Genomic DNA, 23,493 nt, shown 5'->3' on the forward strand with positions numbered 1-23,493 from the left:
ACTTAAATTAAAATATCAGTGGGTGTTTCTTTTCCAAATTACCTCTCGTGCAAGTATATAGATATTGGTAAAACATTCCATCATTTTGATATTAGGTTTCAAATTTATTTGATACACATATTTTGTAATTTATGATTATATATCATAATTACTTTTAAAGATATATATTATAAAGTGGGTTTACAAAAGGGTGTTTAAGATAAATTGCTATAACATCATACGCCATCGTGGCTTTTCTAGATAACATCATTCGGTTTCAAATGAAAGTCTCTAATCAACAATTTAAAATATTTCTTTATGGATGCTTTAAACTTAGGATTGCATTATTTATTATTAGGTGCCTTAGATTCCAGTCTATGGACATAAATTATTCATTGAATAGCTTGAATTTTCATGACTATTAAGATATACAAATCCTACATACAAATATTCTTAAAAAGAAAAACGTAGGGAAGCTTAGCAAATGGTTCTAATAAAGAAGGGCTGTCATTTTCATCATTGGATTGACCTGAGTTCTTGTTCCAATTAAGAGTTTCGATATCCTAATGTCCCAAAAAATGAAATGGTGACTGATCCCACTGCATTGCATTAATTATAGACTTTTCTTATCCTGGTTTTTTGCTGTAAAACATAAACCTTGGCAAATCAATATGAACAACAACAACCCTTGTTAAATGCTGAATTCCAATACGGATGTAGCAAACATGATAATCTTTCACCGAATAAAGAAAAAGAGATACTACTAAAACAAAGCTAGATATATGTTTTTGGTGCACACCATATTCATACCATAGTTACAACTGTGAGAATAAGAGCTAGAAAGACTGAAGTAAGTGTGACTGTAACAACTATTCCTGAACTACTAGGGTGTGGGCCTGGTGCAAGGCCAACCTCAGGCGTACTTGGAATTCCAGGTGAAGATTCAGCTCTTTGGTGCAGACCCATCACCTGGATCATTAGTTTCTGACTCTTCTTGCAGTGATCGGGGACTCCGCTGATGAAGTAGAAGAGTCCGGGCCTATCAAGATTGATGACAGTGTTTCCATCGTCAAAGGAAGAGATGGGTTTGTTTATGTTGCAGTGATAGTAATCCCATTTCTCCACCACAAGGACTGAATCATTCTGATATTCAAATGCTGCAGTAAAGAGAATGTTACGATAGCTAAGCATTAGAAACTTAATAGTCAATAGCATGAATGTGTAAAAGAAGCTAAAAATGAAAATCCATGCACGAACAAATGCATTAGAAACTCACAAAGGGAGTCTCCAACATGAAACCTTTTACTTGTAGCCCACTGGGTATACACCTCAGTGTTATTAGCACCAGGCTGCTGCCAGCCTATATGATCACCCACTTTGAACTGCTTGGAAGCTTCAACAGAGCCATTCATGGCAGCTAGTATGAAAAAACAAATGCAAAAGATGAAACCCCTCAAATGTTCCATATTCAATCAATCGTTGACAAATTCTTTTTTTCTTGTAGAAAGGTTCAGATTTCAGAGAAGTAAATAGTAGCAAGAGAATATATATATATATATATATATATTGGTTCATTTAAGAAAAAGGATTTCAAAGGAAGAACTAAAAATAGAAGCAGAAATTGGTTTTTTTTCCAACTTTCAGAGAACGTCTAAACGTGAGAGATAGGAGAGTGGGGGAAGGGAGGGGGGGGCAGTGGAGAAGACAGTTATGCAGCAACGTGCCTGGGTTGCGGTTTTTTGTTTTATAAAATTTTAAATTAAAGAAATAAATTTTTTGTTTAATTTAAACACAATATGGGCCCAATCCAAGAGTTTATGTAGTCCTTTTTGGGTTCGTTTATGATAGGCTTGGATCTCGTTAACTTTTAGGGCCTCTTGAAATTTCTTTTTTTCCAAAAACAACAAACTTTCTACTTTAATAATACTAATTAAAATAGATTGTTTTGTGTAATAAAATGATCATAAAATTAATTTTTAATATATGTGGTGCAGATATAAATTTAAATATTTTATTTTTTGTAATATTTAAATTTTGATTTAGTTTAAATTAAATTTACCAAATTAAACAGATAATCTAACGATTGATTGCTGATGATGCTTTCATTGTGTTGGCAATGTTAATTTCTTGAGATTTTGATAGTTGAAGTTGAAGGCCACTCAATTGTCATGTGTAAATCCTTTTTATGATTATTTTAAAATTAAGCCTTGGGTATATATTTTTAATTTAATGTAGCAATTTTTTTTTAAATAATTAGAAAAGAGGAATGCGAGGTCTGAATATACCATGGCATTCAATTATTAATTCAAGAGTCAAGTCCACTGTGGGAAAACGATAGTTTCCAATTTTCAATGCCAGTATAAGTGTGACGGAAGATTTATCAATTTCACTGCTGCAATTTTCAAATCTAATAGTTAAATAATTAAATTTTAATAATTACAATTATCCAATCTCATTATTGCGCCCAACATAATCACAGTGAATAAAAAATCTTTCTAAAATTAATAATTTAATTAATCCATATGACTGAATTGTAAGCATTGCGACCCTGGTTAAACGATGCGATTAAGTCCCAAATCAAAATGTTGAAAGCCTATAATATATTTATTGGATTTTCCCAAAAAAATGCTAATTGGTATGAGTGTATAAAAATATTATAATTGGGGAATGAGTTCTCAGTTTGTTGGCAATTGAGTAGTCAAGTTCAACACCTGTGTTATTCTATGCGTGGATTTTAAAGTTTTATTATGTGTTAATCTCAAGTGTAAATTTTAATTTGAGTTAATCGATTTTTATTTTGATTTTTCTAATTTTTAATTTATTTCTATTGTAATAATAATTTGATTTTACTTGTTTTGACATTTTATACTCAACTTCAATAGTTCAATTCTACTAAATCAATATCTATATAACTCATACATGATAAAACTTAAATCAAAATAAAATTAAAAAACAACACTCACGCATTCTACTCAAGTAAAATTTAAATCTATGACCTCAAATTTTCAAATTAACTAAACTAATGTCTCGATGGAAAATGTTTTTTAAATATGTAGAATTACAAGGTATAATCACATATTGTAATTATAAGTGATACACATTCATAATTATAACTTGAATAAATTAATGTAAATCATGATCTTATTAATATTGATATATTTTCGAACTTATATTAGAATAAATCTAAACAAAATTCATATGATTAGATTTAAACTAAATTAATTAGATTGAATATTTATGCATGGTTTACACAATACGAGACTTTAAAATAAAAATATTTATATAATTTTTGCTCCTTAAATTTGGCAATCATGTCTATTTGGGTCACAGTACTATGTTAGTCCATTTTGATACTTAAAATTAATAATTAAATTTATTTTGATCCCTGAATTTGAAAAACTTAAATTTTTAATAATATAAGATTTTAAGATTTAATTTATAAATAATGACATGATGCAATCTTAAAGTATTATAATTTTTTGTGGTAAATAAAACCTTATAAAATTACAATAAACCACTATTGAGTGAGTAAAATACTCGTATTATTGTCCCTATCAATAAGACAACGAATTCTTTTTCCAGAGGAATATAAAAAACTTACATATTAGTCTAATTACGAAAAAAATAAAGTTAATTACAACTTCACATGCTCAGATGAGCCTAATTACGAAAGTAAAAAAAAAAAAAAAAAAAGGAAGTCGTATTAACCCAAAATAAGTTATCAAATTCGTTAATAACTCAACTTACAATTAATTCAAAATATCATGCTTAAAAAATCATAAAAACCCAATACTCCAATACCCAATACCCAATACCCAATACGGATGCGGTACAAGTATTGAAGGGGGAAATTTTAATAGGTCCACGTCATCGATTAGATCAGCGCATCAAAATTCAAATTCATGAACCCACCAGATTCGTTGTCGGATCATGCGTGTCTCCTAGTTCTTACCTAAAACATTTTTAGTGTCCTACAACAGAACATTAATACCATGTGTGCATCACGTGCTGATGTTCTCATGTGCATTATTTCCGTGGATGACGAAGACGCTGCTACCTTTTCACTTGAATTATACGACGGATGTGGTATGGATCAATGTACGTAGCTGATGTTAAGGGTCGTGATGATGATCCAAGTTTTGTCCGCATGATGGACGGTGGATCAGGATTACACTCCCAATGTTGGGGAGAGTTGTGGGCTCAATTTAAGTAATTACTACTATTACGTGTATAAATTAAATAAATGCCAGTGGGTCATTAATTCTATAAATTAAAAATACTTTGAAAATAATTGTATATATGTAAAAGGTAAAGAGTTTAATAAATTCGGTCGTGGATAAATATATAAGATGTGTTTAATTGGATAAAAGTTGAAGGGTGAAAAGAAAGTAGAAAAGTCGAAAGAAAATATAATTGAAGTGTCTTTAGTTAAGAAAAAAAACGAGAGGAAAGATAACAGAAGAGATGATCATATTCTAATGTAATGCATAAAAATTAATTCTTTTAAATTTGAATGATGAAAAGAAATAAGATGAGAGAACTGTATATTAATTCAAATTATACAATTTCTAATTATTTTATTGTATTTTCTTTCAGTTTTAACTTTACCAAGTAATATGAGAAAAGAAAATACCTATTTTTTCATCTTTACTACAAAACACACCAATAAAAAATATATTTTTCATCCTTTTAATTATTTACTCTTTCAAATTTCTTTCATTCGTACCAAATAAAACTTTAAAATCCAAAATGAAAAGGACGTGAATTCTAGAAGATATAGGCTGGTTTAATTTATATAAAAATCGAGACAGAACATAAAATGGGGGGCTAAGTTAAAAATAAGAACTTCAATGGTGATGAACAAGTTTTGTAAATTGCGGCTAACTAATCATAGATTGACTTAACGTATACCAAGCATCATTTTCAATTTAATGATTTCCAATTCAAATACTATATCCGTTTTATCCAATTTATTGATCACAAGGATTTGCTGTTTTTTGGAGTCAAAATACAAACTAACAAACGCTTTTGCAAGTGATGTCTTTAATTAATTCTAGTAAATTAACAATTATACGACTAATTTCAAATTACCATTCAAACTTTAATTTATTAAACAATAAAAATAAGTAAAGTTTATTGACCACAAATTTCATCGCTCATTTATAGATATAGATAGTCAAAGTTCATTGAAAATACTTATTTTATTATTAAAATATTATATTTATGAAGGTTTTTTTTTCTAGAGTCGTTGTCAAGCTATCATATTTTAAATCTTCATGTAAAAGTGTTTTATTTATTATATAACAATTCAACCATTAAAAATAATTATAATATCTAATTTAAATTTTGCAATAAGTTTAATTGAAATTGAACAATTGAAGGATTAGGGCCAAATATAATTGGGTAATACGTGCTCCACATGCTTAAAGAAGAAGGCTTGTCTCAACGGATGGTGAAAACTTGCATGAAGGGAGAGCTTGATTGCAAGTTTTATTTATTTATTCTTTTTTTTTTTGGGGGGGGGGGTGTTTGCTACTATAACTAATGAACAAAATGATGGGTGAAAAAAAGTTGAAGTATCCATCTTTGATTTGCAAATAAGGCAAGGGGACAATGAATACTTGTGGGGCATTTTTATGTACGAAAAATACTAGTATGAATTATGACACTCTTCATTATTGGTTAGGTTGGTAGATTTTGACTTCTATATCATTGCTACTATTACAGTCTTTATGAAACTAAACCTACATTCACAACATGTACATATATTCCATTTTGTGAAATATCCCTTCAGGTTAATGTCATAAACCTTTGGTGTTTTTTCTTCTTTCAAGTGGGAACACAAAGTTTGATTTAAAGGTCTAATGCCATCAGCATACATACCGTAGCTCTAAAGCAGCACACAGAATATAAATCAATTTACGATTTTTATTTAAATGTGGTTTTCTATTGGTGGTGAAGGGTAAAATTCATAAATAAAATATTCAGTACATTGACAATTGATTTTATCACAACTTCACAATATATCTAGAGGTGATTACAAGTACTTAATATGACAAGAGAATTGATCTTTAATGATCCAAACCCACAGTTAGAATCAACAAAAGAATTAAACATCTACTGAATTAAAGAAATTGACGACAAATCTATCCTTAAAAACACTTACAAAATCAACCCTATTTAAATTTTAAAATTTACTTTAATTATAAATATAAATATTTTCAAGAAGTTATATGGTTAAATATAAAATATTGTAAATAGATTTGCTATTTGCTCTTTTATATTCATCACAAGATTTTCAAGTCTTAGAAAAATAAATCTTGATTAAAGAAAAGACTGATTCTTTTTCACATTTTTATTAAAATCAAATAAATATATTATGAATTATCAAACTTATTTAAAAATAGAAAAATATTTTAATTAATTTAAAATTTTCAGCAAGCTATCGGGTGTTATTTAGGTTACAGTTATGCTTTAATCACAATATTTTATTTTTCCGAAAATGCGTTTAATCACAATCTTAAATGTATTAAATCTAGAATTTTGACCTTTAAATTGTAAAGTACTGATGTCAATACAATACAAATATTTTCTGGCTTCATATGGAAAAAAAGGAAAATAAAATAAAATAGCAGAAGAGACAGAGAAAGACGCATTCAGCGATAAGGCCTGGTAACGCCTTATTGTCCCCACTGCCTCACAAATATTCCATCACAGTCACGCACCCACCCCCATCCCATCGCATCCCTCACGTCCATCATCCTTTCTTTTCCTTTTAATAGATTATTTTATACCGTATAATTAGGGTTATCGCGTAAATACGGTAATGAAGATGAATAAAATTTTATTTGATTTGAAAAATAAAAATTTTTAAATTTGAATTGATCAATTTGAGTAATTTGATTTTTTCAAGTTAGCTTAAATAAATATTTGGAATTGAGTTAAATTTTACAAATCAAATAACATATTTGTATAAATATCGATCGATCTCATCTATTTTGAAAATGAATAATTTTGTCTCTTTCTTAACAAAAATTATAAGATAATCAAACTATTTTTAAAAACTCAAAATAATTTGTAACTTTTAAAATATTTATAAAACTCCAAAGTTTAGATTTTTAAAATATATATTTAAAAATCTACAAAATATATAAAAAAAGTTAAAATTTTAAAATTTTCCAAAATAATAATTTTGGGAGCTAAATAAATTAGTTAATGATTAAAGATTATCATACTAAATTATCTTCTTATTCTTTTCTTAATTTGCTTGAAAATCTATGTGATCTAATATGAAATTAGTTTTAATAACAATATTTTAATTATTTTAATCTAACCCAAACAATTTCACTCATTCTACTCAATTTGAATTTCATTTCACTCGACTAAATTCAAAATCAAGTCAAATTAAGTTAGGATAATAAAATAACACTCATCAACTCAATTAACTTTAAAAATTTTCATTCGATTTGTTCGAATGCTTACCTCCAACGATAGCCATACACCATACCATACGTATATATTATGTTTAGATGAATTTTATGGCTAAACATTTTATAATCACGGGAGTTCTTTTTTTTTTCAATAGTATTTGTACATGAATTTGTCTTCGATATACCAACCTATTGCTGAGGGGAGATTACCTCACTTGTTGATAGAAGTATTTGAAGTGTCGTTTTCTAAGTAGTCGACTTGGACTTCAAACAATTAGTATTTGTTGATGCATTTAGAGGCAAAAAAAAAAAAATTGTGATTTCTATGGTTGAAACAATGGCCACATCTTGAGGCACCGTTTCATTACCAAACTTGTTTTTTTTCAAAGTTGGTAAAATTTAGAAGAAAAGCATTGAACTGTCTATTTTGAAAATATTTGGACAAGTTAAAGTTCAAATCATAAAGACCAATTGAATTGAAATTGAAAACTTAGAGATTGGTTTATTGCGGTTTAAGTTTGGTTATTTACGAGTCAATATACGTCACTTTTTATAGTTGAAGACATTGGATTACATTAGAACTCTTATGGAATTATTATTCGATGTTGATTTTTAACTTTACTTTACAGGAAAGTGATTAGATTATAACTCCTATGTAATCAAAACTTAAGCTTTATCTAGGTTAAAGTGAATGGAGAGACCTAGAGATTGAGCGTGCATGAATTAGTTCAAGTTAGGAACATTTTATGCGTGCATTGTTTTTGTAAGCAAACGATGTTATGATAGAATCTCATTGATTGCAAAACTAAATTTTTAAGGAGGAAGATTGGAGGGAGAGTTATCTAGTATTTGTACAATAATGAGTTTGCTAAATTGGTGAGAGTTAGATTAGTGTTAGAACTTTAATAATTGATTGTACTATAAGAAAGATAATGAATCATTGCTTTGGGTAAGGCCCTATAGACGTAGATTGAGGTTAATTTACATAAACAATCTCGATGTTCATCATCAGTTTTGTACACTTTTGATTTCGTGGTTGAAATTGTGGTCACGATTCCAAGCACCATTTTTACCACAATTTTTGATTTACAAAGCAAGTACCCCCCATTTCTACAGCATTGTTCCTAGAGTGTCTATACTTGGTTTTAGCCTTGTTTTATCTCTATACTCCGAGTAGAACTCAAATGGGTCCAAAAAATTTCGGCGCGTCTAAGTCCACCAAAAAAATATTTTTTCATTCTAGCGGCTAGTCAAGTGGTAGTATTCTTACCTTTAATACCTTTTTAAAGGTTCGAGTTTGAACACTGTTGAGATCAAAATGATATAACATTTCCTTAGTGGACCTATGTGCTCTTATCAAAACTCTGTAAATTTGTTGGGGCTCTACTTATAGCATGAAGACGAAAAACTCGAGATTAAAACCGAAATATTCAGGAACAATCTAAATTATTTGAGGTTAAATCATCAAATACAATTTATAGTAATAATAGTATAAATAATATATATCCTGAAACATTAATTATGTTAACTTTTTAAAGTAGGAGTTGAGTACAATCTCCTAAGATTATCACTGTTAGATGCTAATAAATATTTTAGGAGGCTTACAATTACAATTATGATTCTATATGAACATATATAATCAGATTCAAATGTATGATTTCAAAATTCTTCAATGTTTTTCTTACATTAATTAAGTAAATACCACTGTTTATAATTAATAAAGATATTCCAAATCGGTGATTAAATTAGCTAGTGAAGTGATTCTCAATACAAATCACATAAAAAAGGTGCAATCGAGTATGACAGGTTTGGGTCACTTTTTGTCAACGAAATTTGTAATAATTTTACATTTATTAAGGTTTTTTTTTTATTTAAATTTTCTGGAATCGAAATCCATTTACATTTAAGTTATTTTAAAATTTGAGAATTTTAGGATTCTTATTAGTCAATTACGATTTAAGTCTCCTATGTATATTTTTAACTATTTTTTTCTATTACAAATACGGGATTATAAAATAAATATAAATATATATTTAAACAATTATATCATGAAACACAATAAACGAACTAAAAACCAAATATTATAGTAACTTGTGTGCTCCAAAAGCTAATCAAAACGTGAAACGTTCATTCGCGAGTTTCCTAAAGCTAATGCCATGTTATTAACAATGTTTTCAAGATATGAGATATTTTCTTCAAATCAAATCTGTCTAATTTATTAAATTAGATAGTATTTTAAAAGTACAACACAGAAATAAATTAAATATGACATAAAAATAGCTAATTTTGTTTTAGCTTAATGAAAAGTTGAAGCAATAAAATTGAGTGGCATCATACATAATTCAGGTATGAATTCTCATTTTAAAATTTAGTTTATTTAAAGCACATATTATCTATTCTTAAAATTATATATTTTGGAAAAAAATACTATCTAAAAAATAAAGTAAATTCAAGTACGACACCGATGAGTAAATTTTCCTTTCTGATTTTTATACGACATTTATAAATATTTAAATGCACCTCTCCAAATTTAACAAAGATTAGGTTATAAAGAATAACATAATAATATCATGTAAAATATTTATATAACAAAATCTTCTATACAAGCCATCATGTCATGTTATGTGATGATGATTCGTGACCTTTAAATTTTAAGTTCCTTCAATTATTAACTAATTGGTATTATTTTCTTCGAACCCCTCCCCAAAAGTGGTATTATTTCTTAAAATTATTATATATATAGAAGTATATAGTTTAAATATATAAAATTAATAAACAACTTATTAATTGTGGTATTTTCATATAATAATATGAATAATGACAAATATTGAATCCGTAAAAGCAGTGACTAAATATTTACATTTAAAATCCACCATTAATTTTGAATTAGAATAATTTATGCCTCTGCATTTATTAAAAGTTAAGGATTTTTGTGATAATAAAAAGAAAGAGGGTGTTTAATTATTTAGTTTTCCTTTTTAGTGAATTTTTTTCTAAAAAACAAAATGAAAATGGTGGTGAAGTAGTTGTATTAAATAAAACAGAGAGGGGAGAGAAAGCTTGGAAATCGAGACGCATGCAAAACCCTCATCATGATGTCCTCTCTGACCCACGCCCCCCCCCTCCCCTCTTCGCCTTCCTTTTTTTCTTACTGTATTTTTTCTATTATTTTGTTTTCTTGTGTATAAGCATTCCCCTCTTAATACTCTGATTTCCACCTGCGTTTCCTTTACCCCTTGTTTTTCTTATTTTAACGCTTTTGCCACTTCACTCTTTTTAGTGTTTTCCTTGTGTTGTTCTTTTTTCACAAATCCAATTTCCACCTACGATGTCGTTTGTAAATTGATTTTAGCTTTATAATCCAAATAGATGAAGTCTTAAGACATAAGTGATTTTAGCTTTTGGAAATTGACTTTTGAATGAAAAAAAAATTCATCATTTTTTTTGTTTAAATATATTTTTCGACGATTAAATTTCTACCATATTTTTCATAGTAGCATTTAACTCTAAAAAGTGTTCAGTCTTAAGAATATAAGATTACTTGTGATGATAAAATTACCGAAATGTAAATTTGTATAATGTTTTGCAGAGTATGTTACCTTATTCTTATGTATATTGGGTGAAATGTAAAACTTTATTACGTGTTGGTGAAATTTAAAATTACTAAAGATCTTATTTTATCGAATTAATCTTATACATATAGATATAGAATTTGAAACAACTTCAAATGTTATTAATATATATATTTTCTTTCGTCACCAATTAACCCATAAAATTCGCAATCATTATAGAGTATATATATATTTGGTAAAGCAAAAAAGTCTATGAACAAGAGTGAAATATTACCATTTATTATGAGAGAATATTAAAATAAATTAAAATTGTTGTCATGTACTAAATTCTACTTGTAAAGTTAAAAGTTTCATTCCATAAATTAATTATATTTATGAAAAAAAGATAAGTATACTTATTCTTAATTTAGTTATGAAGTATCTATTAAATTTTGAAACCTTAAGATCAATGTAATTTAAGTCTTTATAGTATAAATATTTAATAGTAAAATTTATTTAATAAATTTAAAATACTCAATATTCATGTGGATTGAAAATGTAATATTTTTAAAGTAATATGAGATTTGTGTATAGAATTTCCACATTTTAATTTTAAGTACATTACATTAAAGTGATAAGTTTACATTCTCAATTATGTCAATATTAGAGAAGACAATGAGTAATCATGATACTATTTTTATATGAACATATGAAAGAGTCTAAACAAGAGAGTCTTGTTCTAAAATCTCATATAACTTGTTGATTGAGTGTTAGTTTGATTGTCATTGATATTGTTGTTAGAATAAAAGTACGTAGATTCGAGTGTACTAAAATGCGTTTATCTTTTTATTTATGAGTAAAAATATTATTTATTTATTATGTTTAATTCACGTGTAAAAGGAAATCCAATCTTTTATAATGTTTTTGTTAAAATCACTTTTTTTTCCCACAATTCCTTACAAATTATATTTAATTCACATGTAAAAGGAAAATCTAATATTTTTATAATGTTTTTGTTAAAATCACCTTTTTGGAAAGTACAAAATTTGTTATTCATTAAAAGTAGCAAAAGATGTCATTTTATTTCTAAAGGAAGTTTAATACTATTAGAAATATTTTCGATATTAAGATTAGATTCATTTTAAACACAATTTTTAAAGGAATGGAATATTATTTGTTCATTATCGATATATAAATCTTATGTATTATTAACAAATAGTATTAAATTATTTTATCATAAGATAAAATAAAATAAATATTAAAATACTTATAAATCAATACTGAAAAACAAATTAAATATTTATTCTATTTTACTTATTAATTAGGTGCCGTAATGTTATATCGAGAATGCATAACATATTATTTTATTGTTAAATTATAAGTATAATTATAAAAACATAAATAAATATAAATTCAAATAAAATTTTACTTAGCTTTAGGTAAATAAAATTGTTATTTGAAGCATGTAAAAACCATAATCAAATACATATAATAAAATTTCAACTTAAAACCTAACTCCACCACCAAAACGAAACCTCATTGATTAGAGAAACAAACTTTAATGTCAAAAAAGAAAAGGAAAATCTGGGAAAGTCACATTTCTACTTTTTATGTAATTATAGAATAATTTATCATTACACTAAAATATAATATAAATGCAAGGGCAACATGGTAATCTGAAGCACATCTCCTGCCAAAAGAAGTTATAATTAGAAAGAGTATACAGTATTGTGCTTGAAGCAATCGAAAGGGGCAAAAATGTCATTTTCCCTTATAAAACAAATAAAAAAGAAACATTAAAAAATTTCTCATACTTTACCGCCATTGGTCTGCACTTCTGCACAGTGGAGTAGATGACTCTCTTTCTCTCTTCCTCTGTTTCACTTCACATTAAAGAAGCCCAAAGTGATGAACCAATCAAAATCCTTGTTGATGTAAGAACAAAATAATACAAAATAGTTAGAAAAAAGAATAAAAAACCCTCTCAAAGCAAAAGCAAGAGCCCATCAAAGCACTGCTCTCTCTCTCTCTCTGCCCATTCTTACCCTTTTTTTTTTTTTTCCCTTTTCCTTCACACACCACCATAAACCATTCACCAACAACAATATCTTCCACTGTTGTTTTTCCTTTTTCTTAATCTGTTTCTGGTGTTGTTTTGTAAATCGATTTCTGCCTCTTTTTTTTTTTCGTGTGCGTGTGTTCCAGAAAAAAGAAGATAAAATCTGCGATGGTGAAAAGGTGAAGCTATGTTTTTTGGTTGATCGAATAACCCGAAAGAGAGAAACTATGTTTCAGAGGTTAGGGACGATTTGGGTCTTCACCGAAATGGAGGCCGGTGAAACGGTTCCGTTAAAGGTGGTTCTTTGGATTTAAACTGGGGAGATCTCTGTTTTCCAGAGAGAGAGATTGAGAAAAAAAGAAAAGGTACTTTGAATCCCGAAAAAGGGTCTAGTGTTGGAACGTTTCTTTTTTGTGTCTTTAGGTCTGTTTAGCTTTAAAGGTGATGTCTTGGTGGCTCAGAATCGGAAGGCTAGCAGATTCGAATCGGTAACTCGCTCCAAGACCAAAGCTTTTTATTTTTCTTGTTTGGCGGAAAGAAATGGTCGAGGGAATCAGATCGGTTATTTGGGAGAGGAAGCTCTGATCTCGAAAGATATTACGAGATTTTTCTCGGTGTTGGGGCTGTCCTCAAAGAGTGCCAAAAAAAGCAAGGTCCAAGGCTAAATCTATACCCAGTCAGGGTATCGTTGTGCCTTGTCGGGTTCTGTCATTCTCTTCTTTTCTCTTTCTTTTCTCTTTTGCACCATCCTTAACATTTCACAGTCAAGCATTAAACAATTCCTAAGTGTTAAGATTTCACGCACTTATGAAGAAAACCTAGTTAAGAGCAAAAGAAGGGGAAAAAAAACAAGGTTCAAGGAAAGAAATCGTTTTTTGCGGTTGCTTGCAGTTTAAGGAAAAAGGAAGTTGCAAAGTTTGTGTGGTTTTAGGAAAGGGGGTGGCTTTTTTGGGGTTTTTGGGCAACTGAAAATTTTTGAGGGTGAAGCTTAAAAGATGGCAATGTCCTGCAAGGATGGTAAACCTGGGAGCCTGGATAATGGGAAATATGTAAGGTACACGCCTGAGCAGGTTGAGGCCCTTGAAAGGCTTTATCATGAATGCCCCAAGCCTAGTTCTATTCGTCGTCAGCAACTGATTAGGGAGTGCCCTATTCTCTCCAACATTGAACCTAAACAGATCAAAGTTTGGTTCCAAAATAGAAGGTTTGTCTTTGGTTTTGTTTAGTGTCATTGCTTTAAACAATTTTCTTTGCTTCAATGAGTTTGTTTTAAGTTTACTGATTCAAGAAATGAATGAGAAGAAAGTAATGAAATGTGGATTTTTTTAGTATTTATCTTGTTCTTGGTTGGTCAGATGTTTCTTTTCAGGTGAAATGCCAATTTTAACATTAATAATACATCTGATTCTTTATGTGTTGGATTTGTCAGATGTAGAGAGAAACAGAGAAAAGAGGCATCACGCCTTCAAGCTGTAAATAGGAAGCTGACAGCAATGAACAAGCTTTTGATGGAGGAGAATGATAGGTTGCAAAAGCAGGTGTCACAGCTGGTTTATGAAAACGGATGCTTTCGCCAACATACTCAGAATGTGAGAATTTATGCTTTTGTTTTCTGCTGGGTTTCTACTTGTGGTTCTTTTCATTTACTTAGATTTTGTATTTTTTATCTACTTTAGAAGTTTTAACTGTTTACCAACTCATCTAAATTGGAGTTGAGTATGCATTTTTATCTACTTTTGATGAACTTCATTAACTTCGGAAGTGACAAAGAAGGGTCGGATTGTTTTCCTACAGGCTACACTTGCAACCAAAGATCCTAGCTGTGAATCGGCAGTGATGAGTGGTCAACAACGTGAAACACATCAGCATCCTCCAAGAGATGCTAGTCCTGCAGGGTTTGGTTCTTTTTTTTTTTCATCATGCTTTTTGGCAATTTTGTAGTATTTGTGTTTGTGGGTTTTAACTGATGCTTGTATTTTCTTTTCCCAGGCTTTTGTCCATTGCAGAAGAGACTTTAGCAGAGTTTCTTTCGAAGGCCACTGGAACTGCTGTAGAGTGGGTCCAAATGCCTGGAATGAAGGTATATGATGACCTCACCACCCCCTAATATTTGATATTTTTTTAACTACTTTCATGCTACAAATTAACATAAAATTCCAGTAGAACTTGTTTTCATGATAAAATATAAGCTTCTTTGTGGGCTCCCTCCGTCTTTTTCATGGGTTTTGTGTGTTAAATTGCAAGTTTTTTGATAAAATTATGCCATAATGGTTACCATAAGTTGATTCATTAAGCAACAATGTTTGACTTTTAATAAGTTGATTCATTAAGCAGCAATGTTTTATTTTTAATCATTCTTCTTATCTCGTTTTGGCTTGGAACAGCCTGGTCCGGATTCCATAGGAATCATTGCTATTTCTCATGGTTGCCCTGGAGTGGCAGCACGTGCCTGCGGCCTTGTGGGTCTTGAACCTACAAGAGTAAGTGTAACTGTCTTTGCTGTAGCCTGCTAAAACTTCCTCTTCATGGTAGTTGATTTTTAAAGTTCAATAATCACATTCCTTCCAGGTTGCAGAACTCCTCAAGGATAGGCCTTCGTGGTTCCACGATTGCCGAGCTGTGGATGTTCTAAATGTGCTGCCTACTGCCAATGGTGGAACCATTGAGCTGCTGTACATGCAGGTCAGTTATCATTTACTGTTGTGGTTGTCAGGCTTCATTGTTACATTGTTTTTTAATGATCACTTGACTTTTTTTGATACAGCTCTATGCGCCGACGACGTTGGCGCCTGCTCGTGACTTCTGGTTATTGCGTTATACTTCTGTTCTAGAAGATGGAAGCCTCGTTGTATGTGATTTGATAACCTGTTTTATTTTGGGTACTAAATAATGATTGAAACAGATGCACCTACTTTTTTATTTTCTGAAATGCATTTTTTTAATGTATAGGTCTGTGAGAGATCTCTGAAGAATACTCAAAATGGCCCTAGCATGCCTCCAGTCCAGCATTTTGTGAGAGCAGAAATGTTGCCAAGTGGATACCTTATTCGACCTTGTGAAGGGGGTGGTTCAATCATACATATTGTTGATCATATGGATTTGGAGGTATACATCTCTTCCCTTCTTTCTGCCTGTAAATTGTCTTCAATGTTTTAAGCTATATATGTTACCTAAACTTGATACTTAATTTGAAATGTTTCTTATCAACCAGCCATGGAGTGTGCCTGAAGTGTTGCGCCCACTTTATGAATCATCAACAGTGCTTGCTCAGAAGACAACGATGGCAGTAAGATTTATATTTCCAGTTAGTTTGTAACATTTTTGCCTTTTTTTCTTTTGGTTCCTGTTGGATCTGTTTGAAGGCTTGTCTATTCAAAATTTCAATAGTTGCATCTTCAGTAAAATGGATGAAGTTCTTTTTTTCTGATTTTTCTTTAGGCTTTACGACAACTGAGGCAGATAGCTCAGGAGGTTTCTCAGTCTAATGTGACTGGTTGGGGACGACGGCCAGCAGCTTTACGGGCTCTTAGCCAGAGGTTGAGCAGGTTGGTTTTTAAGTGCTTATTGTGAAGTGTTTTCTTTATGTTACAATCGATATGCTAGTGATAATTTGTTAGATGATTCAATAGGGGTTTTAATGATGCTGTGAATGGGTTCACTGATGAGGGTTGGTCAATGATGGGAAATGATGGCATGGATGATGTTACCATCCTTGTGAACTCGTCTCCTGACAAGCTAATGGGCCTCAATCTTTCGTTTGCTAATGGATTTCCATCTGTCAGCAATGCAGTGTTATGTGCTAAGGCCTCGATGCTTTTACAGGTGAGGATGCTTCAGAAGCTTTTCCTGATGGAAGAACTGTTTTTGGAAGTTTATACCTTTTTTTATTAATTCCCTATAAGTTGTACTGTCGTGCGGTTTGTGCTTGCTCATGGTGTGATGCTCACTTTGGAGGGCCTTCCCCCTCCTTCCATCCATTAAAACTGAAAGTCTTGATATTATCTGAATATTATATGACATTTGCATTGTTGCAGTTATTATATCAATGTCTGTATTTGGTAAGTAAATTTCATCCTTTTCCTTTTTTCCCTCTGGTGTATCTCTTTTAGAATGTACCTCCTGCTATTCTTCTTCGTTTCCTGCGGGAGCACAGATCAGAATGGGCTGACAGCAGCATTGACGCCTACTCCGCTGCAGTTGTTAAAGTTGGTCCCTGTAGCTTACGTGGATCTCGAGTAGGAGGTTTTGGCAGTCAAGTTATACTTCCCCTGGCTCATACTGTCGAACATGAAGAGGTAAGAAATTGAATTGATGGCAAAACTTTTTTTGGTTTTCATATTATTAGTTTCAAATTTTCAGCTTTTGTGAATTAATTATATTGCCTTTCGGTTTTAGCTTATAATTCTTCAATGTTCCATGACCTTTTTTTATACTATTATTAGTTCTTAGAGGTCATTAAATTGGAGGGAATTGCACAATCTCCTGAAGATGCGCTAATGCCAAGAGATGTTTTCCTCCTACAAGTAAGTGTTCTTTTTATTTATTTATTTATTTTATTTTTATTCTGCTTGTCAGCAGCTTCTTGATTGCTATTACTCTACGTTTCCTTGTTATCGTCGTTATTTTTAAGTTTTTATCTTGTGTGATTTACTTTACTGTGGTATTGTTTTATAGCTATGCAGTGGAATGGATGAAAATGCTGTGGGCACCTGTGCTGAGCTTATATTTGCTCCCATCGATGCTTCTTTTGCTGATGATGCACCTCTTTTGCCTTCTGGTTTTCGTATAATTCCTCTCGATTCTGGGAAGGTTTGCATCTTTTCCTATGTCAAGTGTGGTCTTTTCTTAGTTAAACTGTATCTTTTGTGAAGTTTCTTAATAAGCACTGGAAATTGATGCAGGAAGCCTCTAGTCCCAATCGGACTCTTGACCTTGCTTCTGCTCTTGAGATTGGGCCAGCTGGAAATAAAGCATCTAATGATTACTCTGCTGCTGGTGGCTGTATGAGATCTGTGATGACCATAGCATTTGAGTTTGCATTTGAGAGCCATCTGCAAGAACATGTAGCGTCTATGGCCCGACAATATGTGCGTAGCATTATATCTTCAGTTCAGAGGGTGGCATTGGCACTTTCTCCTTCATATTCAGGTTCACATGCTGGTCTCCGCACCCCGTTAGGTACTCCTGAAGCACAGACTCTTGCTCGTTGGATCTGCCAGAGTTATAGGTACCTCAACCTTCCTTTTATTTCCAGAATGAAACTTATTCCATGTAATATGTTTGATACTAAGTTGAGTTGGGGTTTCAACCTCAAACGGGCTATTGTCAAATTCGAGATCTTGACATTTGGTCTGGGTTTTTTAGTACCTGAACTTTTTTTTGTGTGGTTTTAGATCAGAAGTCGATTAATGTTGGTCTCTTATAGTTTCACCCTTGTTAATGGTAGATTTGAGAATCTGACTTGTTGAATTTGGTTGCTATTATTGCACCGATGTATCCTATACCATCGGTTTGGAAAGTGTTGCATGCGCTCGATCTTTGTGATTGGAATGACTGCCATTACCTTTTGAACAATGCATGATTTGTCTATTATTTTGCAGGGTCTACATGGGTGTCGAGTTGCTCAAATCTGGCACTGAAGGGGGTGAATCTGTCCTTAAGACCTTGTGGCATCACTCCGATGCTATCATGTGCTGTTCTCTCAAGGTATGAATCTGGTCTTATTAAAATATTCGTTTGGTGACAGACACCATATCAAATTGAACCTGTATATTTTGAAGAGGATGATTTTACCTTTACGGTGAACGGTGCTTGTTTTTGTTATAATCGGCTGTTATTAACACTGCACAATTTTCTGATATGGAAATGATAAGCACAGAATGACCGAATTATAGGAATGTGTCTAAATGACATGAAATATTAACATGCCGATTTTTATTACTATATAAGACCTTAATCATGTTTGTAATCAATAAAAATGGCAAACGAGGCAACAATTTAAGATAAAATAGATAAAACTTATTTTTTTTCTTAATGACAAGTAATATATGAAGAGGATGAAAACCGTGGACCTTTTTCCTTTGATTTTTCCTGTTAAAGAGGTTTTTCTTTGAATTAGCAGCCAGTTTTTTTTATTTATTTTAGTGTTGGTCTGGATACCCTTTCTCTTCGTTTGTTGGTCATTATGTTTCATAAATGTCAGTCCTAGTATATATTTGAAATTTTGGTTGTTTTTGCAGGCTTTGCCAGTTTTTACTTTTGCAAATCAGGCTGGCCTTGACATGCTGGAGACGACCCTGGTTGCTCTGCAGGACTTGACTTTGGAAAAGATATTCGATGAACATGGACGAAAGACTCTCTGCACGGAGTTCCCACAGATAATGCAGCAGGTCTAGCATTTTGTTCTGATTTCTAACTTTGAGTGAACATCAGCTTCAAACGCAAAAAACCAACTAATGTATAACTAGATTGAACCGACTTGTATGCTTTGTTTTGACATGGTTGTTTTGTTTTGTTTTGTTTTGGTGGTGGTTAGGGTTTTGCTTGTCTACAAGGTGGGATCTGTTTGTCAAGCATGGGAAGACCCGTTTCATATGAGAGAGCAGTAGCTTGGAAAGTGTTGAACGAAGAAGAGAATGCTCATTGCATCTGCTTTATGTTTGTCAACTGGTCTTTTGTCTAAAACTCTGACCCCAAAAAGGGGAGACAAATTATCCTATCCTGTTTTGTTGGTTTGATGTTTATCTATCTGTAGTCCGTAAAACCTTTTATGCTAAATCTTCAGGTCTGTTATTCCTCTATACTTTTAAGACGACTGCTTTATGTTATGACAATCTTATGCTCCAATCAGTTGATTTTACATTTTGTGTAACCGTTTTCACTTTTAAGGAATTTTATAGTGAGTGCAGTTAGGTCCGTTCTGGTTGGTTTGGTCCTATCTGATACCAAGAAGTCCACTGAAAGAACCAATGTTCAAACAGTCAAGCTGAAAGATGCTTTTGGTTTTGGTTCTGGGTCGGGAGTCATGTCACTAACTATTTAGTATTTGTTGGATGGTTGAATCAGTTGAAAATTTGTTAGTCAATCAATCATGCATCAAATCAGTTTTAGAACAAAACAAAGGGTTAAATTTTATCGCAACTTTCTGTTTTGACCGGACCGACTTCAACCCTTTGTTTTGTTCTTGAACAAAATTTCATTTACCTGATTTTGAATTAGGTAAAAGTAACATCCCTGAGATGGAAGAAGCTTCCAAATTTTACGGTTACAGATATTTATAAAACATTTAAGGATTTATTACATTGAAACATACAAGCTTACAATTGCTTTGCTAGAACAAGTAGTAGTTAAAAAAAGCTTGAGCCTATATCAGTAAAGGGATGCCGACTCTCCACAAATATTAGTTTACAACAAAATCTAGCTCTCAAGGTCATTACCATGCGGTGAAGCGAAAGGGGTGCAAAAGAAGAAAAATTGGAACCAGCCCTAAAAAAACCTTAGATAAAAGGTGGTTAAAAGTTTTTGTTATAAGAAATACGTCACACCAAAAAAAAAAAAAAGGAAGGAAAAGTAAGATCAGAGATTATATTATGCAAAATAACAGAACCAATAGGAATAGGATAAAAAAATAGCTCTCCTTGATTTGAGTTCCACCTATACGACTTTGGACCAAACCCCAAAAAACTGTCTGGTATGATGATGAGTAAAAAAGGTTTGGTCCATACGGAGAAAAAAAACGTAAGGCACAAGGGGGGAGGAAAAGTTCTATATTATGAAGAGATTGGGCTATAACAATAATATATGATAATCAGTTTGAAAGAGTGAGATCATTGATCTCCCTTGTAATGGCTGGAATGCAACTAGAACTCCTAGCGATCCCACCGATCTTTTGAGCTCCTGGTGATCTATCCCTAGGGTTAAAAGACTTGGCCCTAAGACTTTTCCCTTCCGATCTCGAACTCTTCCTCAAAATCTCCCTCATGGCTTCAGCTGTCAACAGAGCTGGATATGCCCTCCCGAACTTGTTAAACCTAGCGCATGTATTCATGTGTGCACTTAAAGCTTCCTCTATCTTGCCCCCGTTTTTCTCCATTTCTTCTTTCACTGCCTCAGCACATAACCCACATATCCATTTCCCCAAGAACTTGTTCCGGACTCGCTCGATGTACTCCGGGGTGCACTCTTCACTCATCCCACAACACTCGCACTTTGCATCTTCCACTTCCGATATTGGCGGCAGCTGTTTCTCGTCCACTGCCACCGCAGCTGTTTCTTTATAATTATCCAACACTTCCTTGCTCAGTTGGAAGGTGATATCGGATACGGTACGGTGGAGGCTGTCGTTTGAGAGTTTTGGTGGCTTCGGGAAGTTGTTTCTGCTTGTGTAAGTGCTAGTAATAGCCTCTCCAGGTGGTGCCATGTTGAATGAGACCAAAAAAGAAAAAAACCCAAAGTGTTGATATTGGGAAACTTCGTATGAAACGACCGAGTAAAAATGATGAAAAACCTTAGAGAATAGGTTGAAAGATTCTTTGTAAAATTCAGATGGCCGTAGATAGAGGGTTAAGTGTATGAAACTATGTTATTTATAGAATGTGGGAACTCTTTCTTTTGTGTCCAATTAACAGTGAAAGTATGTGTGGATCGTGTGGACTCACATGTCTGTATCTACATACACAAGGGCCAGTTCTGCCTTAGAAACATGCTAGATTTTTCAGGAAATATGCCAACTTGCATTAAACTTTTTGGGTTTAAAAGCTAACTGTTTATCTTAATCTAAGAGGGAGAGGAGACGAGCCATCGTTTTCGTATCATGGAAAAGTTTTTAGGATATTTTTTTTCAGTGTTCATCTTAACCACTACTGTTCCATTTGGGGCAGTTGGGTTGGGTCACCATCAGGTGATGCAATTAATTATATCAAGTTTTTGGGTCCTTTTAGTTTATTGAAGAAAGAAAAAGAGAATCCTAACTTTGATGTGAGTGAAGTTTTTTCTTTTTCTTTTTGAATAAATAGCCATAAAGACTTCAAAAATTAAGAAAATTAACCCATATTTTCGTGTTTAATTTTGTTGGGAACATGTCTATTCCAAAATTATACAGAAAGAAAACAAATTTTATATGCCATGAAGTACTGCTATGTGGAAGATGAAAACCATTGTGCTTACATTATAATTGCTACATATCAAAATTGTAATATATGTGTCAATAAACTGTAACCAAAATTAAATTGAAATAATTTGTTTCCATAAAGCATGCAGAAAGAGTTGCAAATTCACGTGGGAGCCTAAACTTTAACCGTATTATGCATATTATAGCCCCAACCACCTTAGCTTTTTGGAGACAACATTAAAACAAAGACATTTTTGTATTATGAATCGATCGCTAAAACTATTACAACCCGAGAGCTTCACGGGAGCAGTAAGCTAAATAACCAAATACGAATATCCTTATTTGTTAAATCTAATTAATAGCCGCACGAGAGAAAAAGGGAGTAAGAGATTAAGGAAGGTAGTTGAAGTAATATGATAAATTAATTCACATTTATGTTGGAAAAGGAATCTGAAAAAAAACTTGAAATTAATTACCTTTGGATATGTGGGTTCCAATTGGCCAAGAGTTGGACTTAATTTAAAAAAGAAGTTTTAGGGTTTGGGTATAATAGTTTTAGAAGGTGGAAATTTTTGCACGGTTGTAGATGAGCAGCCACATGTGAATATGACAGTGAGTTGATACAAAATTAATTACGTTGAAAAAGGCTAGTTTTATAATTAGCTTTCAGGCATTACGATTGGCAACCCCCCTTTGGTTATTTCTATTTGTGAAGACTCTAGTTTTTTGTCAAGCTTTGCGATTGTCCAAATAATTTTGGGTCATGCATGCATTTACAATTTGAGGGGCTGTTTTGTTGAGCTCTCCCATGAATATAAGATTCCTCAAAGAAAGGTTTATTATAAGCAAAGCTATAGCATCTTTTGTGTTAGGGCAATATAATACTTATATCCTTGGTGTTGAAGAATGTCCAAGCTCGATAGATACGTTTTAAGAGCTCTTGGATCTAATGTACCTCTGGTTTTTGTGTATGAATGTAAATATATATATATATATATAAGAAACAACCATATATTTGAAGTGTTATAAATTTATTGATCTGTGGGTAAACTTGTGGAAGAATACTTACCAAAGCTTTAATTATTTCGCTGCGCCCTTGAAGGTCATTAATCTGTTTATAAAAGGGAGTGCAGCCCTTGTGAACGTACGAAGCATCCATGCGAACTGTGCCTTGTTTATCACTCATTTCGCTTAATTCCGATTTGAGAAAGAATATTTCGTAATTTGGGCCAACTTGGTCCAACACATGAATACCTTGAACAGAGGGAAAAAGGTGACGGAAAAAAACTGAAAAACATCATTGTCTTACTATCTTCACCACCAAGTTTTAATTTTTAATTTTTAATTTCGAGCTTGACCTTATTT

General features: G+C 31.9%; 2 protein-coding genes and 1 pseudogene across 2 annotated transcripts; 1 reads left to right on the forward strand and 2 right to left on the reverse strand.

Moving 5' to 3' along the window:
• Positions 1-753: 753 nt before the first annotated feature.
• LOC108451202 (mavicyanin-like) lies at positions 754-1,445 on the reverse strand (annotated as a pseudogene).
• An 11,300-nt stretch (positions 1,446-12,745) lies between these two features.
• LOC108453155 (homeobox-leucine zipper protein ATHB-15) lies at positions 12,746-19,890 on the forward strand. Its single transcript, XM_017751100.2, has 18 exons — positions 12,746-14,223; positions 14,449-14,608; positions 14,814-14,914; positions 15,009-15,099; positions 15,404-15,499; positions 15,588-15,701; positions 15,784-15,867; positions 15,969-16,124; positions 16,231-16,305; positions 16,458-16,564; positions 16,649-16,841; positions 17,129-17,314; positions 17,462-17,542; positions 17,694-17,828; positions 17,921-18,246; positions 18,620-18,725; positions 19,259-19,408; positions 19,555-19,890. The coding sequence occupies exons 1-18, from the start codon at positions 14,015-14,017 to the stop codon at positions 19,699-19,701; spliced, it is 2,517 nt and encodes an 838-aa protein (XP_017606589.1). The 5' UTR covers positions 12,746-14,014; the 3' UTR covers positions 19,702-19,890.
• A 402-nt stretch (positions 19,891-20,292) lies between these two features.
• On the reverse strand, positions 20,293-21,600 carry LOC108453156 (uncharacterized). Its single transcript, XM_017751101.2, has one exon. The coding sequence runs from the start codon at positions 21,436-21,438 to the stop codon at positions 20,827-20,829; it is 612 nt and encodes a 203-aa protein (XP_017606590.1). The 5' UTR covers positions 21,439-21,600; the 3' UTR covers positions 20,293-20,826.
• Positions 21,601-23,493: the final 1,893 nt, after the last annotated feature.

Source organism: Gossypium arboreum, chromosome 5 (genome assembly GCF_025698485.1).
Source record: "Gossypium arboreum isolate Shixiya-1 chromosome 5, ASM2569848v2, whole genome shotgun sequence".
In the NCBI taxonomy this organism is placed as follows: Eukaryota; Viridiplantae; Streptophyta; class Magnoliopsida; order Malvales; family Malvaceae; genus Gossypium; species Gossypium arboreum.